The sequence below is a fragment of the Papio anubis genome, chromosome 9 (genome assembly GCF_008728515.1).
Source record: "Papio anubis isolate 15944 chromosome 9, Panubis1.0, whole genome shotgun sequence".
Classification (NCBI taxonomy): domain Eukaryota; kingdom Metazoa; phylum Chordata; class Mammalia; order Primates; family Cercopithecidae; genus Papio; species Papio anubis.
The window spans coordinates 65,973,123-65,991,485 of record NC_044984.1 but is presented as its reverse complement, the minus strand read 5'-3'; the positions used below and the strand labels follow the sequence as shown (position 1 = coordinate 65,991,485).

The window sequence follows — 18,363 nt, the reverse complement described above, 5'->3', positions numbered from 1 at the left end:
GCAGGAGGGCGCAGATCTTATAGACAGAGCCTTGTAAGAACTTTGTTTTTTTATTCCTAGTGAAATGGTGACCTCTTACAGGGTTTTGAGCAAAGGACTGACATAATCTGTTTTTTTTATATATATATATATATTTTTTTTTTTTTTTTTTTTGAGACGGAGTCTCGCTCTATCGCCCAGGCTGGAGTGCTGTGGCCGGATCTCAGCTCACTGCAAGCTCCGCCTCCCGGGTTTACGCCATTCTCCTGCCTCAGCCTCCGAGTAGCTGGGATTACAGGTGCCCGCCACCTTGCCCGGCTAGTTTTTTGTATTTTTTAGTAGAGACGGGGTTTCACCGGGTTAGCCAGGATGGTCTCGATCTCCTGACCTTGTGATCCGCCCGTCTCGGCCTCCCAAAGTGCTGGGATTACAGGCTTGAGCCACCGCGCCCGGCCTGTTTTATATTTTTAAGGCATCACTCTGGCTGCATTGTTGAGAATATTCTGTTGGGGGTAGATATCTCAGCTATATTCAGTGATGTTTTTCTTCCTTTGAAATTTTGGAATTTCTGTAATGGATTTTAAAAATAACTTTCTGATTTTCCTTTTCTGTCTTTTGTTTGTTTTAAATAATTACTTTTCCTATGTAATTTCTTAATTTGTCATGTCCTCAGTGTCCCATTTTCTAGGGGTGTTATCGTTGTGGTTTTAACTACTACCTAGGTGCTGGTGACTTTAGCTCACATTAGACTTTTAGTGGGTAATATTTTAAATTCTGTGTGACGAGAACAGTGTTCATTTTGGAGGTTTTGAGTAAAACTTGAGATAATTTTATTGTACAGACCTATGACAGTGGTAGAACAGTGTCTAGCTACCCATTTGATCAGTTTAAACCTGCATTTATAATCTTTGTATAAAGTTATATTTATTGTCTGGAATTTGTATTTATTGAATTTATTGTATTTATTATTTTGTTTTTGTTTTTGTTTTGTTTTTGAGACGGACTCGCTCTGTTGCCCAGGCTGGAGTGCAGTGGCGCGATCTCAGCTCACGATCTCGGCTCACGGCAGGCTCCATCTCCGGGATGGACACCAGTCTCCTGCCTTGGCCTCCTGAGTAGCTGGGACTACAGGTGCCCGCCACCATGCCTGGCTAAGTTTTTTGTATTTTTAGTAGAGACAGGGTTTCACCGTGTTAGCCAGGATGGTCTCCATCTCCTGACCTCGTGATCCACCTGCCTTTGGCCTCCCAAAGTGCTGGGATTACAGGCGTGAGCCACCGTGCCCGGCCTATTGTGTTTATTTTTAAGGTAGCAATGTAGTCGTAAGGTACCTGTTATGTTAATAGATGTTTGCCTCTATGCTACATTAAAGGGAGGTGCTGCCATTTTGTATAGACAAGTGAGATCCTAATCGACCAGTAGATTTCTCATGACCTAATGAAACTCATGTAGGAGAATAATTTAGTGTTTAATGTTTACCTGTTTATTTTTTGTCTGATAGTTATTACTATTCTGTTGTTTTTAAAAGCTTGATCATTTTTCCTACAATGGGGCATACGCATTCCCCAAAATTACCACACTGCAAAATTGTGCAATAAAAACAATAGGGTGTGTGGAGAAAATGGGGTTAGAGGAACAACACTCAAAAACTTTATCCGTGGCACATAAAAGATAGGAATAAATGAAAAATGATAGCACAGCTTTGCATGTGAAATGGGGGAAAAAAGTGTGAAATATTAAAGTAAACATGTCAGCATTCCATAAAATAGACCTGAAGTATACCTGTGGAAGTGGAATGTTTGCTACTTATGAGTTATTATGAAGTAAAACAAGGAGTGTTACCTGAAATCAGACAGTAAATTGTAGTACCAGATGTGGATGGATGTGACTTATAACACACACAATGAACTTGGGTATTTGATAGATGTTTGAAGTGTATGTTTGTGTATTCCTACATGGCTCAGATCAGTTGGGTGCAGTTTTCTGCAATCTTAGTGTTTCTCTGAGACAAATCACACATATAAATTTGTGTTATGCTCAAATTCTTTTCTTTTCTTTTTTCTTTTTTTTTTTTGAGACAGAGTCTTAACTCTGTTGCCCAGGATGGAGTGCAGTGGTACAATCTCAGGTCACTGCAACCTCCACCTCTCAGCTCCAAGCGATTCTCCTCTCTCAGCCTCCCTAGTAGCTGGAACTATAGGCACGCACCACCATGCCTGGCTAATTTTTTGTATTTTCAGCAGAGATGGAGTTTTGCCATGTTGCCCGGGCTGGTCTCGAAATCCTGACCTCATGTGATCCACCTGCCTTGGCCACCCAAAGCACTGGGATTACAGGCATGAGCCACTGCACCTGGTTGCTCAAATTATTTTCTACTCTATCAATCATGTTGCAACAAGTTCACATTTATAGACTAAGCCTTTCAACAGAACTCATTTGTCTTGAAATTTGGTCATTGCCTTCTATTTACATTGATTGAGGTGCTTGATTAGTCATTTCTCTATTTATTGAATAAGTTGCATATTCTTTGGTTCACTTGAGCAGTCAAATTAGGATGTTTGGAACATTGACAGGTGTGGTGTTATGGTAAAAACACTAGGCTTGAAGTTAAGATCTAATTTAATCCTAGCTTTGCAACTTCAGTTTTGTCATCTTAAGGAAAGATTTCTGAATTTTTAACATAATCTGTTTTAGCTACAAAAGTATCTCAACAGGATTGTAGATATTCTGTAACTTTATTATGTGATGTTTAAAGCTGTTGTAGATTACATAATATATAAATAAGGTTTCGTACATTGTTTCATCAGTCATCTGGGCCCAAGGCTAGATGTTTAGAAAAAAATGTATGGATAGACTTAATTTTATTGATACTTAAGCTGCTTCTACCGATGCTTTTCTAGGTAAATAAAAGACCAATTCTCTAATGCACAAATGTAGACATTGAATTTATTTCAGTTTAGAGGACTGGATTAATTTAGTCATCATTATATTCTATCAGTGTGGATAATCCAGTTGGTAATTAAGTGTTGCTGCTTGTTTCTATGCTTTATAAATTCTGTTCTTATTTGAAATGACTGTTTGTAGTTCAGAAGTCATTTTATTGAAAGTGTGGTTTTATTTTAATATTTTGAATCATTTTGCCTTATAACTTTCAGGAATGAGGCTGATAAGAAGTTTGTTCAGATTTTCGTTCTCTTTAATGGTGTTTTCCTTTGGTTGAGAGATTGAGAAAATGAGACCCTTTAATGATATCTTTAAAATAATTACCAGATATTATATAGGATTATTTTATTTTAGATTGTGGCTATCTTGGAGTATTCAAAAAATATTATTTTATTTTAAAGGATTACAAGATAAAGAACAAAATTTAACAAGAAGAATTAGTACCTCAGATATTCTGTCTGAAAAGGTAAGATGCTGCTTTGTAAGACTGTATCATCTCTGTATGACCCATTTTCACATTGCTTTATTTTGTTCTTTTGTAAGGGAAATTGTCTTACTTTCACTCATTTTCTTTCATCATTCCTATAACTCCATTTGGACATAAGCCTTAAAGATAAGAAATTCTTAGTGTAGTGACATCTTGGAGTCTCTTTTCCCTGGGTTCTGCAAATTATGTTTAATTAAATGTTATATATATTCATACAGGATCTTTTTTTATCATTTGTTTTTTTGAAACCTGTAATTTTGATCCAGATATTTTCTCCATTTTTTGTGGATTATCCTGTGTGGGTAAGCTTTTGGAGTTAGGTAGACCTTCACCTGGTATCAAATTCTATTTCCACTTCTTGTTAGCTGAGTGACCTTGTATAAACTATTTAGCCTTTGCTTGCTTCTATATTCTTTTCTACAAAAAGAACTTAACGTCTTCTGTCATCTGGGTTGTTGTGAGGCTTCAGTATAATGAAATACAGAAGCATCAAGCACTGTGTTTGACATGTAACAGGCACTCAATAACCCAAGCTTTTTCAGTTTGTTGAATTAGAGATCTGAAATATCTGTAGTTTTTTTCTTTTGAGATTTCAGTTTGTTTTTCTGTATAAATTGAAATGATTTAAATGGTCTAGGAGCTTTAGGAAAAAGATGGCCCTGAATTTAGAAATCATACTATAACGTACACATACACATTTTTAATACCCTCACAATTACCCTGTGAATCAAGTTGACATTATGTATATTCATAGATGAAGTAAGAGTCCTGTGAGTAGATTAAGTGACTTCCCTAAAGTTATATAGGAATTAAGTGTCAGAGCAAGTAATTTAATGAGCTTGTCTGACTAATGGGAACTAACGAGCTTAGCTCTGTGCTCTTGCTGTTCAAGTAGCTACCTCACGTATCATACAGATGGGGGACAGAATCAGTGGTTTCTTTCATGCCAAAGGGAGTAGTTGCAAAAAATAATCAAAAGTCTCACTGGGCGTGGTGGCTTATGCCTGTAATCCCAGCACTCTGGAAGGCTGAGGTGGATTGATCACTTTAGCTCAGGAGTTTGAGACCAGCCTGGGCAACATAGTGAGATCCCAACTTGAAAAATTAAATAATTTAAAACAAAAGAAAACAAAAAGACTTTGTCTCAGTGGAACAGTGAGGATAGCTTTATTTTAGTTAAACTCTCTACATGAGTACTGTTTAATAGAATTTTCTACAATAATGGAAATGTTTTATAGCTGTATTCTCCAATATGGTAGCTGTTAGCTACACGTGGCTATGAAGAACTTGAAAAGTGATTAGTGTGGCTTAGGTCCAAATTTTTAAATTCAGTTTTGGTAATTTAAATTCAAATAGCCACATGTGACTCATTGCTGCCATATTGAACAGCACAGCTCTAGAATTTCAGTACTAGGCAATAGAATTTGATACAGTTAAGTGACTGAGAACTTAAAAAAGAATCATGATAATTTTAAAATTATTGCTTACATGTAGTTATCAACAGTGGAAAGGGTAACTGTATACTGGTTTGGTTAAATTGAAGTACTGAAGTGTATGACAGTAGTTTAGGGCTTATAGTAGTTCATATTCAGGTGAAATCATTAGTTAGTATCCACTCTTTATGTTTAACAATAGAAATAATTTAATTGGATTTTAGGAGAAAATATAATTACGATTTACCTATAAGAAAAAGTTATTAGATAAGTAGGCCTTTATCTTTTGGAATCTTTTTTGACTCTTCCTTTCCCTTCTATGCACATACATAAAGAAAAAACAGAGTTTGTGTTTAACTTCAAGGGTGGGGAAGACAAAGCTATCCTCCCACCCATTATTAAAATCAATGGACTCTAATTATGAGCCTCTTCGGAGCCTCCCATTTTTCAGTTCTATTTTTGCTATTATGTGGAGAATATTTCGAAAGTGAAATGCAAAAGTTGTTTCAATTTGAAAAAAGTCTCAGACATCTGCTTTTAACATTATTGTCCTGTTTTAGCTTTCCTGAAGAAAAGTCTTATGTTTTCAAAATATATAAAATATTCAGATAAATATCTGTAGCCTTAGAACACATGTCAGCTGTAAGCAAATCTCTGTAGATTTTTCCCTTCACTAGTAATTTAAAGAATTAAAAAATATACACATAAAAGAAAATTTGTACGTTTGAATCTTGAGTATGTCTGTTGTTCTCTATTACTGGTGAGGCCAGCAAATCGCGTGATCAGGGAACCACTTCCTCCTTCTTTCCTTACCTCTCCTGGGTCTTATTTCTTCATTGCATTTGCTGCCATCAGACTTTTACTCTTTCAGGTTTGGGAAGCCCTCTTAAATGTTAGCTACTAACTCTTTTATTTTTTGCATTATCCTGTTCTATCAGTTGTACCGCCTCACCAACCCTACGTTACATATATACACATACCTTCTGCAGACTGATCTTCTATTCGTATTTTAGGAATTACATTAGAGTCTTAGGCTCTGGGAAGTAAATTAATTTACTTATTTTATCTGTATTTGCCTTGTCATATTTGCCTTCAAACTATAATTTTTATCTTATAAAGGATTTGACTTGATAAAATGTATAAGCTAAATAATAGAATTAAAAAATTTTAGCTCTTTCTTTTTGCTTTAAAGAAACTTGGTGAAGATGAAGAGGAACTATCTGAATTACAGCTTCGCCTTTTGGCCCTTCAGTCAGCCAGTAAAAAATGGCAACAAAAAGAACAGCAGGTGATGAAAGAAAGCAAAGAAAAGTTGACTAAGACGAAAACTGTACAGCAAAAAGTTAAAACAAGTACAAAAACACATTCGGCCAAAAAAGTTAGCACTACAGGTGATCATTTTTATTAAATTCTTGTGTTTTTGTTTTGTTTTGTTTTTTGAGACAGAGTTTTGCTCTTGTCACCCAGGCTGGAGTGCAGTGGTGTGATCTCTGCTCACCTCCACCTCCACCTCCCGGGTTCAGGCGATTCTCCTGCCTCAGTCTCCCAAGTAGCTGGGATTACAGGCGTCCACCACCACGCCCAGCTAATCTTTTGTAGTTTTGATAGAGACGGAGTTTCGCCATGTTGGGTAGGCTGGTCTCAAACTCCTGACCTCAGGTGATCCGCTCACCTTGGCCTCCCAGAGTGCTGGGGTTATAGGTGTGAGCCACTGCTTGTTAAATTCTTCTAGCTGAATTCATGTATCAGTATAGTTTTGGGATTTTAATTCAGAGTTTTGAGTTTGGGGAATTATAGGGCCCTAAAATGAAAGACAGTCTTATATAAACAACTTAAGAGGAGCATCATCATTGATGAATCGATAATGAAAATATTTTTTAAGACTCTTATTTTTCTTTTATCTCCTAACAGATACTAATGTTTCTGTATTTTTTATTTAAAGCTAAACAAGCATTGAGGAAGCAGCAAACAAAGGCATGGAAGAAGCTACAACAACAAAAAGAACAGGAAAGACAGAAAGAAGAGGATCAGCGGAAACAAGCTGAAGAAGAAGAGAGAAGGAAAAGAGAGGAAGAAATCAGAAAAATTCGAGATCTCTCAAATCAGGAAGAACAGTATAATCGATTCATGAAATTGGTTGGTGGCAAGAGGAGATCAAGAAGTAAAGTAAGAAATGCAAAAATATAAAATCAAAATGTTACTCTAAGTTTCCTTAAAGTCTTATTTCATAGATTCTGTCAAATAAGAAAGCTTATTTTATAAATAACTCTTGGAAGAAAGGAAGGTAGATTATAATTGGGAAAGCATCTTTTGTAATCGTAGGTATTAGAGGACAAAATGAAGGCTAAACTTATGATTAGCAGAGACTACTTTTAGCTTTTTTACCATTTTCTATTTAGGTAAAAGTAGGATTACTAAATTGTGAAAACAAAATGGCTGTTTCTTAAGTACAGGGGTAGAATTTCATTAGTTTTTCATTGTTTAGTAATGTAGATTGACAAGTATGTCATGACTAGTATGGACTATTTTAATGTTAAATCATCATATAGTAATAACCTTAGTGCATGTGGCTATTTTGTGTTTAGTGGTCAAGCATTTGTTGAACATTTACTATGTATATGAATATACTTGTTGTCTTCTCTTTTTCTCTCTCCCTCCCTTCTTTTACCCTCTGCACCCGAAAAGAAGAAAAAAAGCCCAAAAAGAGTACACTTGAGAATGTATTAATGAAGAATAGAGGGATATTAAAGAGTAAATTCATTAATTGGAGTTAGATTTGCTTAATCAAGGAATATTGTAAATATTTATACTTTGAACTTTTTTTTTTTTTTTTTGAGAGGGACTCTTGTCGCCTAGGCTGGAGTGCAATGGCATGATCTCGGCTCACTGCAACCTCCGCCTCCCAGGTTCAAGCGATTCTTCTGCCTCAACCTCCCGAGTAGCTGGGATTACAGGCGCCCGCCACCACGCCTGGCTAATTTTTTTGTATTTTAAAAGTAGAGACGGGTTTCGCCATGTTGGCCAGGCTGGTCTCGAACTCCTGACCACATGAGCCACCGCACCGGGCCAATAGAATCTTTTTCTAGAGATAAATATGGTATTATTTGCACATTATTCTTTACCTCCTCCTCGAGAGGTTTTGCGAGTTTTTAGTTTATTATAAACTGTCTCTGAGTGAAACATAGTAAGAAGTAGATAAGAAAACAGCATACAATAGGTAAACACATTTACCCAGAATTTGTAGTTTTCAGGTATCATTAATTTATTCATAATTAAAATGTTTTTGAATTTTTAGAGAAATGTTCTCTATGTAGTCATGATGACGTAAAACTTGCTTGTATTCCTCTAGTTTCTTAATCATACAGAAGTCATAAGTGTACAAGAGTTTGATGTCATTTTTACAAGAAGAGCTAATTATTTAGTGGCTTAGCTAACAGTGGGGGATTTCATCTGTATAGCTAGTATTTTGGAAATTCCATTATCTATCTCATACAGTTATGAAACGTCAGCCAGTGTAGCTGTCATTTAAATTGAATCTCCCAAAGATGTGATAGGCACATCTAACTGAATCACCATGATTTTTTATACTCTTCCCTAGAAGATAACTATCGGTTCTTTTGTGATTTGTAACCCAAGACAGAAAATGCTTTGAAACTAAAAAAAAGTGTTGTATACTTAGTCTTCAGATCCTGACCTGAGGCGATCCTTAGATAAGCAACCTACTGATAGTGGAGGAGGCATTTATCAGTATGATAACTATGAAGAAGTTGCTATGGATACAGATAGTGAAACCAGTTCTCCAGGTATGAGCCAAAACTTGAAACCTTTGTGTATTTACATGTATTAAATAGAGAATAGTCATTATGGTACTCAAAACCTTGAAAGAAATGTGTCATGCAAGTGAGATTTGCTGATGAACTGTATGATGATAGACATTATTTGTTGTTATAAATACTTAGCAAACCTCAAATAAGTAATATTAACCTTTATTTCCGAGTGTTTCTAGATAGCCTTTAAATTAAAAAATAAATAAATAAGGCATTGTTTAAACTCTTAACTATTGCTCCAGAAAGTGAAGATTGGGCCGGATGCAGTGGCTCACGCCTGTAATCCCAATACTTTGGGATGCTGAGGTAGGCAGATTGCTTGAGGCCAGGAGTTGGAGACCAGCCTGGCTGACGTGACAAAACCCCGTCTCTGCTAAAAATACAAAAATTCGCTGGGTGTGGTGGCATGTGCCTGTAATCTCAGCTTCTTGGGAGGCTAAGGCATGAGAATTGCTTGAACCTGGAAGGTGGAGTTTTCGGTGAGCTGACATCGCACCACTGCACTCCCACCTGAGTAACAGAGAAGATTCTGTCTCAAAAAATAAAATGAAAAGTGAAGAATGGAAAAGATGAGAACACTACTCTTTAGAAAAACAAACTCTTGATGTTTATATCCAAGATTCTTTCTGCTTTAGTCAAAGAACAAAAGACCTTTTTTGCTATTTGGCTTCCTGTCTCTTTCTAGTATGATAATTTGTAGAAATTTTGAGACAGAAAATTATACTAGTGGCATCTCAGGAAAGACTAGTTAGAACTGGTCAGGGCTATAACTCTCCTTTAGGTTGCATTGTCTAGAATCTGACTTATCTTTGAGGGCCAGAGACTTGATTTTGTTGATGTTCAGGGGTGATTGGCTGTGAGAGACCTATTCCTTCACAAATAATTTAAAACACGTAAGACTGAGACAGATAACAGAATGCAGTTGGCATTCCAGGAACTGGAGAATTTGGAAGAACACATAATCCGTGTATTTCTCCCTGTAGTCACATGGTGAGACCAAATCAAAACTAGAATCCTACTTTGGTGTATCTAGACTAGAGACAAAACAAAATATGTATTATTTGGCTAGTGTTTACCAAAATGCTCATTTTTCAGGTTGTTATTGTAAGCTGGTATATGATAGTCTTACATTATATTATGTTTTGATAATGTAATTTAACTTGCTTTGGTCAATCTTTAATTTTCTTATTTTCAGATTCTTGGAGATGATTCTTTGTAATTCCCAAGTATTGACAATATTATTAATACTTTATTTCTATAAAATAACTTTATGATCTATGCTTTTAATGATTTTGTGAAACATGTAGAGAACATACTCTCTATGCAGCTTTGTCTAATTTTTTTGCCACATTAACTGCAGATATTTATATATATATTTTTTTCCATTCAAGATCAATTTTTTTCTCAAATTTTGCCAACACAAACATACTATATTTGAGGAAATGTGCTTTAAAAATATCTTTTAATTCACTTTATCTTGTATTTAAAAAAATGTTTTCCATATAGAGTTTTTCCCTTGAGGGGGAAAAAAACAAGATAATTCAAATACAGTAAAAAACCAGTTTAGGATCTGAGGTTCCAGGCAGTTGAAAAATTGCTGGAAGGTTATTTTTTTTTTCACCAGGATACCACAATGGCAGAACAACTTGAAAATCAGAATACTAAAATGGTGGGGTGGTGCCGGCAGCTTCCCCATCCAGCTGGAGCACACAGTGCCACCAAGGTAGAGAGGCCAGGGTCAGAGGCAGTGGGCATCCCAATGCCAGCCTGCCCATCCATGTAATGAAAGCAGAGCAGGAACTGCAGCTGCATGGCCTTGGGAGCAGGTAGACTTGTGGAAAGCCAGGCTTTGAGGCTGCAAATACTTTGAGTACCACTGGTGGTCCCAGAGCAGGTGGAGCCTGTATCTGCACCTCTGTTCCAACCAGCCTCCTGGCACAGGGCTAGGCCCACATCCTGGCCTCTGCATCTTGATCTGGGCTGGGGCTGGTCCACCTCGTATTTCTGGCCAGTGCTCATACTGTAAGCCAATCACAAGTTATGTCAACTTCTTTCCTGTGTTGAAAAACAAGAATGACTGGGCAAGGTGGCTCACACCTGTAATCCCAGAACTTTGGGAGGCCGAGGTGGGAGGATCACCTGAGGTCAACAGTTCGAAACCAGCCTGATCAACATGGTGAAACCTCGCCTCTACTAAAAATACAAAAATTAGAGCCAGTAGTGGTGGCTTGCCCCTATAGTCCCAGCTACTCAGGAGCCTGAGGCAGGAGAATCACTTGAACCCGGGAGGTGGAGGTTGTAGTGAGCTGAGATCGCGCAACTGCACTCTAGCCTGGGAACTGAGCAAGACTGTGTCTCAAAAATAAATAAATAACAAGAAAGCATGACACAGAATCAAGAGCACAGTAGAAGTGCCTACTGTTAATACTATTAACTGAATCAAACACCAGCAAACACTTTCCCTGTTCTTTGTCCTCCTGGATGATCCTGACATGGTGGGTAGCATGAACCAGCACGTAATGGACTTCATCTTTTCTGCCAGTAGTTTCTAACATTCATGAATGAAGGCTCCTCTTGCTGAGGGCACCCTCTACCTTCCCACTGTTCTTTCAGACCCCCTAGTGGCGGGCCCAACACAAAGGTTAGAAAGTCCTCAGAAGCCTCTCCTGGCACCTGGCAGTGAGTCAGGGCTGGTTAAATCTGGATGAGGACAGTGCAAGCTGGAGGGCTTTCCTTGGAGATCAGTGCACTCACTAGGTCCACCCTCTCTCCCAGATACTAGGAAGGGAAAACATGCCAAGTCCGTAAAACGAGAGCACCATCAAATGTCAGACTATTAAACATTCAGATGTTCATGGGGCAGAACACTGAGCATAGACATAGCCTCTCTCTGCCACCTAATAACACAAATGTGACACAGCAGCCACATCTGCAGCGCTATGTAAAATGTTCCAAAGATTAGTGTAGATTCAGATGATCTCATTTGGGACTCAAGTCAACCCCATATAAGGCATGTGGATAATAATGTATTGACTTGTGAGACAACTGGGATAAAGAAGAAATGTTAGATTTTCTCTAAGATTATGTAGTTAGTAGGTAGGGTAGTAAGAGTAGTCTTTGAAACTGCTATATTTCAGTGAGCCTAACAAGTCATTGAAGATAAAATACACAATTATTTTTATCTGCTACCAAGGAAGAAAAATGCTGAGATGCATCAACTGTAATTATTTCAAAATTAAAATGTGAAAAAATGTGCACCTTATTGACTAAATACACTAAGTCATTCTTCTCATTCCTGGTTTTATTTTCTTTCAACACAGCTTATATAGTCCATGTCCTCAACTTTCTTTTGCTCCACAAGAAGGGAATAATGAAGTCACCACATCATTGTTTTCCTTTGGCTAGGGCACTTTGGCAGGATTCAAGGGAATTTTTTGTTTCATTATTTCTTAAAAAGTATGCTTGTGGTTTTGCTGTTTGTGTGTGTGTGTGTTTTAAGTGTGCTTCTAGCCTTTCCTGCTCTATTCCCTGCTCTCATCATTAGGTTAAAAGTGGAACAAAGTGAGAGTTTTGAGGACTAATCGTTAGTTTGAAGTGAATGACTGACTTTATGATGATATGACAATTTTAAATGGCTAGAGATGGACTTATGAGCGTTAAAGATTAAAATCTAATTTGCACTCCACCTAGATGTATTTCTTCAAACATAACATAAACCTAATGTATTCCTGGTGAAATATTTCTGTTACTAAACTCTTAACAAAAAATTTGTTTACAGCTCCTTCACCAGTGCAACCGCCATTTTTCTCTGAATGTTCATTGGGGTATTTTTCTCCAGCACCATCTCTTTCTTTGCCTCCACCACCTCAGGTTTCTGTAAGTCAAAATTGATTTCTAAGAAAATTATTTTATCTTGTCTTTTCTAATTTGTTTTTAAAAACAAATGAATGGTTAGGTTTAAAGATGGCTTAAAAAATCAGAATTGCTTACGAGAATTAATAGCAATGAAATATGTAGAATAAACAGTTGATTAAAGCAGCAAGCTATCCATTTGGTAGATTTTTTTCATAGCTAATTTTTAATTTCATGTTGACTTTCAGGTACCTATCATGTTTCCTTCTTCTCTTTACTGTTATCTAGTAGCTACTCAGAAAATTTATTCAAAAACAGAAGTTATCTACTGTTTTGGACTGTCTCTTTTTTAGGGAATTGGAATTTACATGCATTAGGATGCTTCTAAAAATTGATATTCTCTCCTTTCTCCTCTTTTCATAAAGATGGTTATTTTTAACTTGAAAATCCAGCAAAAGAAAAGCATTTTCTATGAAGTTAATTTCTTTCCCCCCGTCTCCAGTCCTCCCACTAAAAACAAAACAAAACCAAAAAACGAAAACAATAAAAGGAAAAGGAAAAAAAGGAAGTAGAGGAATCAGACATTAAAAGTTTTGACATTATTTTTAGATTGTGAGAGCCTAGAGATCAAATTGAGTATCTCTCAGTAGGTGTAAGAGGGAACCTTTCCGTTTCAGGAAAGATGCCTAGTGTGTTTCTAGAACATATATGGTGAGGGGAATATTAGAGCCAATAGTGAGAGAGAAAGCAGCACTTTCTTCGTTGTAATGTTTTCTTTTGGGAAATAAATAAATGAACTAAATGCCGAGAGAAATACTGGAAGATCTTTGATGCAAATACATACCCAAATTCAGGGATTTGTGTAAAATTAGTTTCCTTTATAGATATTCTGTAAGAAGTCATTTTAAGAGAGCAGTGGTGATTCTTCTTGATACTTAATTAATGATTAAGGTACTCTGGACTGTTATTCACAGAATCCCTTGGTTTCTAATTTTTATTTTTTACTGAAATATGTCTCGGGTTTCAGTATCTCTTCTTGCTTTCAGGTAGTCATCTAGAAGGAAGGACCCGGTATAGTTTGATATCTGTATTTTCTAGAATGCTAAATGTGTATAAGAATGAGAACAGAGAGGTTTCTATAATTTTCCTTGAAGTTAATAAATGTTTCAAATATATATTTTTTTTAATTGTAAAAATAACACTTTTTCATGGTTGGCTATTGATTTCTGGGTTTGTTTTGAGGTTAACATATACTTAGCTTACTATACTTACAGCTAAAATAATAATATAAAGTTTATTTTTTTCTAGTTTAATATTGCTGCAGAGATAAGCATTTGAGTTGATAAAATTTGCATTTTAATTATTTCTTTTTTAAAAAAATAGTCTCTGCCACCTTTGAGCCAGCCTTATGTGGAAGGCTTGTGTGTTTCTCTTGAACCTCTACCTCCTCTACCACCATTACCACCTCTCCCACCTGAAGATCCAGAACAGCCTCCAAAACCACCTTTTGCAGATGAGGAAGAGGAGGAAGAAATGCTGCTTCGAGAAGAACTACTTAAATCTCTAGCAAATAAAAGAGCTTTTAAGCCAGAGGTAATTTAGGTACTTGAACCTCTAGGTGGTGCTCTTGAGCTTAGCTTTACGGTAGTCCTACTTTTTTCTGGTTACTTGGGATTCATTGGACTTTTCTGCCAAGTGGGGATAATTCTAACATGCTCCAGATTTTTAAAGATGGCAGAAATTTATTTTTATTTGGAATGTTTCATATCTTTCTCTTCCTTATATAGGAAACATCCAGTAATAGTGACCCACCTTCACCTCCAGTTCTGAACAATTCACATACTGTGCCAAGAAGCAATCTATCAATAGTCAGTATTAACACAGTGTCTCAGCCTAGGATACAGAATCCAAAGTTTCACAGAGGACCTCGTCTTCCACGAACTGTGATCTCGGTAAAAACAAAAATTTAATGCTACTTTTATTCAAACAGTTGTGAGAAATTTCTATGAAGTTTAGCTGTCCTGTTTTCTACCCCTTAGTTTATTTATATATACACATATATTCACATATAAATACAAATTTTTAAAATTTATTTTTAATTTATTGATAAAATGAGAGCAACACCTTCACTTGAAAACTGGTAGAGTTTGGTGATAGTGTGTTGGGGGAGTTACTGTTTTCATCAGAGTGGTATACTTTCCTCTGTCGTTTCTTCAGCTTTTTTTCTATAGAAATTGGCTTATTCAGATTTTCTATCTTTTTGGAGTCAAAATTTTAATAAATTGCATGTTTTTTATTTCTCCCATCTCTTTGTATACTTTGTGTATGTTTTCCAACCAATGACTATACTATTATGGAAGAAATTATTAGTGATGTTTATTAAGGAAGTTGAAATGATAGTTTGTTTCTATCTTGTTTTCTAATGGCTTCAAAGTAAAATAAATAGAACATAGACAAGTTGAAATCTTGCCTCTGTTAGGTAAGCCAGTTTTGGCAATTTACCCTCTATATGTAACCACAAAGTATAGAATTTTGATAATTATGTAAAATTAACAAAATAATTTTTCTTTGGTTTTAAAAGAGTTAATTTAAATTGCATTGTGGTTCTTTATATAGAAAACGAAAATAAAATTTTAATGAGAGTAATTATAGTATAGAAAGACTTAAAGAGTATACAACATTTTATGTCTTGGGCATGTAACCAGTATTGGTTGACACAGTGGATTATGTAATACAACCCTAGAAGGAGACATAAACTGTCTACTTGGAGCCCATTATTTTTGTGGATTGAAATTCAGAGAGGTTAAATGACGTCCTTTTGGTATCACGAGTGATAATATATTGTCTTTGCAGCTTCCAAAGCATAAATCAGTGGTTGTAACACTAAATGATTCAGATGATAGTGAATCTGATGGAGAGGCTTCCAAGTCAACAAATAGTGTTTTTGGTGGATTAGAGTCCATGATTAAAGAAGCAAGACGAACTGCTGAGGTAAGTGCAATAATTAAAGGTGGAAAGAAAGATGACCTTTTGACAATCAGTAAAGTTTATTTTTTCCTGAAAATTAAACCATGAAGTTACAAATTTTTAATAACATTGATTTGTGAACATATTTTAAGTATTTGTGCTATGAGGACTTTATATAATGTATCAATGTAGATTGATTTTACTATTAAAAGTTTCCATTATTTGTGTTTCCTATTAAGTGTTTCCTTTTTCAAAATAGTAAAATTGGTTGGATAATTGTTGTTTGTAGTAAGGAGACTGTTGTTTTAGAGTTGTGTTGTGTTACCAGAAAACAGTTTTTATTAAAATTTATTATCTTAAGTACAACTTTTATCCTTTTTTCCCTATTTCAATTGTTGTTTAGCTATTAAATAATACAATGATTTTCAGACTGTAGATCTTGACTACTTGGTGGCATATATAATTTAGTAGTTATCAATGAACATTGTTTTAGAAAAAAGAATAGAAAATGATGAAGACATTCAGGTATTTCTAAATAAATTCAGTATACGCTGGGTTGCAATGTAAAATATAAATCTTAGTATGGAATTTTGGAAAGCTGATGATCTAGTTGACTTCAAATTTTTTTTTTTTTTTAGCAAGCTTCAAAACCGAAAGTACCTCCAAAATCTGAAAAAGAAAATGATCCTTTGCGAACACCGGAGGCTTTGCCTGAAGAAAAGAAGATTGAATATAGATTGTTAAAGGAAGAGATTGCCAAGTAAGTGTAATTTTATGTAATTTACATTAAAAGTATGTGATGTTTTCAAAACTTCTCTTACAGAGTTCATTGGCACTGGGAAATGAGTGATGATAGTTTCATCCAAGATACAGAGTTAATGTTTTATAACTCACACAGAAGAGGGAGCTGGATGGTCATACATAGACTTGAATAGAGTGATGTGCTGAGACGTAACCAGCTTAGAAAAAAGATGAAAACTCTCAAAGAGAAGGACTCCACTATCAACTTTGAATGTTAACTTGGGTCATGCATATTGGTCATCATCTTTATTATTAGTCGGTGTGATTAATATTGTTACTGCATGAAGTAGAATACGTTTTAAAATTAGTTTAAGTTTATTCTTGGGTATAATGCATATATCCTTTTTGATAATTTTAGCCGTGAGAAACAGCGTTTGATTAAATCAGATCAGCTGAAGACAAGTTCATCATCTCCAGCAAACTCTGATGTGGAAATTGATGGTATTGGCAGGATAGCAATGGTTACTAAGCAGGTTACAGATGCAGAATCCAAACTGAAAAAACATAGGTGAGCCTTGTTATCTTCACATATCTAATTGTTCCTGTAGTAGAGAAATATATTTTTGTGGTATATGTTATTAATAAGCATACTGTAGAATTATACATTTTCTCACTTAAACTTTGTAGAATGTAGAAGTCTGTCATTTTGTTGAATGATACTACATTTACATAAAGTAATGAAATTAATGTTTAAGTAAAAATACCAGCCAGGCATGATGGCTCATGCCTATAATCATAGCACTTTGGTAGGCTGAGGCGGGTAGATCACTTGAGGTCAGGAGTTTGAGACCAGCCTGGCCAACATGGTGAAACCCTGTCTCTACTAAAAATACAAAAAAAAATTAGCTGGACATGGTGGTGCATGCCTGTAATCCTAGCTACTTGGGAGGCTGAGGTGGGAGAATCGCTTGAACCAGGGAAATGTGTGCCCACCGCACCTGGCCCAACACTGAGTATTTACTATAAGTTTTCAACAGTAATTGACATTACCTCAAGCTTAAATGGTGTTTTTTTTTTTTAAAGAGATCAGCCTCATAGTTACTATTATCAGTGTAGCAGTGTTACTTTAAATACCTGTGTGATGAATATAAAAATATTCATCCCTTTAAATTTTTATCTGTGTCCCATTGTAGATGCATTTTTAAAAATTGTGTTACTACTTTGAAAATTTTTTATTCTGACAGTATTAGTCTGCTCTTGTAGGGAAACATTAAAAATAATTTTGTTATTTCTCATTTAGGATTCTCTTGATGAAAGATGAATCTGTTTTAAAGAATCTTGTGCAGCAAGAAGCCAAGAAGAAAGAATCTGTTAGAAATGCTGAAGCAAAGATTACAAAACTTACAGAACAACTTCAAGCCACTGAAAAAATTCTTAATGTTAACAGAATGTTTTTGAAGAAGCTTCAGGAACAAGTAATTATTTTAAAATACTGTAGTCTCCCATTTACTACACATTTTTATAGGCCAAATTTTCTGTAAGACAAACCACCATATACTAAAGCCAGCAACATATGTGTAACCTATAGTTTCTCATTGATAAATAATATTGGAATATTTTTATTTTCAGTTGAATAAAGCTGCGGTGTTTGAGAAGAAGAAATTTCCTGTTTTAAGGTTTTCATTTACATTTTGAGGATTATTCTATATTTTCAGATTCACAGAGTTCAACAGCGTGTTACAATTAAGAAAGCTTTGACTCTAAAATATGGAGAAGAGCTTGCTCGGGCAAAGGCAGTGGCTAGTAAAGAAATAGGAAAACGTAAACTGGAACAAGATCGCTTTGGGGTGAGTTTTTTATAGAAATATTTTACTTTTAGAAAGCAGAAAGTTTTTATGAAAGTTTTAAGGGTAAGATGTATATATAAAGTAACTTTGCTATAAATTCCAAGAGATTAAGATTAAAGCTTTGTTTTTAAATGACATCCACATTTTTGGATGCCTACTTTATTATTTTATCTTGACTTTGTTTTTTTCATAAGTCATAGATTAACTAGCAAAACTTTTGGCTACTTACGTTAAACTCTGTTTTATTCTCCATATTGATTTAGTTTTGGAATGTTAGCATTGTATGG

The 18,363-nt window shown here is 35.5% G+C and overlaps 1 protein-coding gene and 1 non-coding gene across 8 annotated transcripts in view; one reads left to right on the top strand and one right to left on the bottom strand.

The window, feature by feature from the left end:
* Positions 1–18,363, top strand: part of ZFC3H1 (zinc finger C3H1-type containing) — a 55,899-nt gene that overhangs the window by 14,534 nt on the left and 23,002 nt on the right. For all 7 annotated transcript variants that reach the window (XR_004176121.1, XM_031650624.1, XM_031650622.1 and 4 more), the window contains exons 3-14: positions 3,324–3,388; positions 6,035–6,233; positions 6,785–7,008; positions 8,522–8,645; positions 12,448–12,545; positions 13,905–14,114; positions 14,309–14,473; positions 15,375–15,512; positions 16,127–16,248; positions 16,648–16,797; positions 17,530–17,704; positions 17,945–18,076. Coding sequence is in view for 6 of the 7 variants with exons in the window: in XM_031650624.1 (XP_031506484.1) it covers positions 3,324–3,388; positions 6,035–6,233; positions 6,785–7,008; positions 8,522–8,645; positions 12,448–12,545; positions 13,905–14,114; positions 14,309–14,473; positions 15,375–15,512; positions 16,127–16,248; positions 16,648–16,797; positions 17,530–17,704; positions 17,945–18,076 (1,802 nt within the window). In the remaining variant the exon portion in view is untranslated. The remainder of the gene's footprint in view (positions 1–3,323; positions 3,389–6,034; positions 6,234–6,784; positions 7,009–8,521; positions 8,646–12,447; positions 12,546–13,904; positions 14,115–14,308; positions 14,474–15,374; positions 15,513–16,126; positions 16,249–16,647; positions 16,798–17,529; positions 17,705–17,944; positions 18,077–18,363) is intronic.
* On the bottom strand, positions 11,494–11,617 carry LOC116269060. Its single transcript, XR_004176379.1, has one exon. It is a non-coding gene; the product is annotated as a small nucleolar RNA SNORA17 (small nucleolar RNA).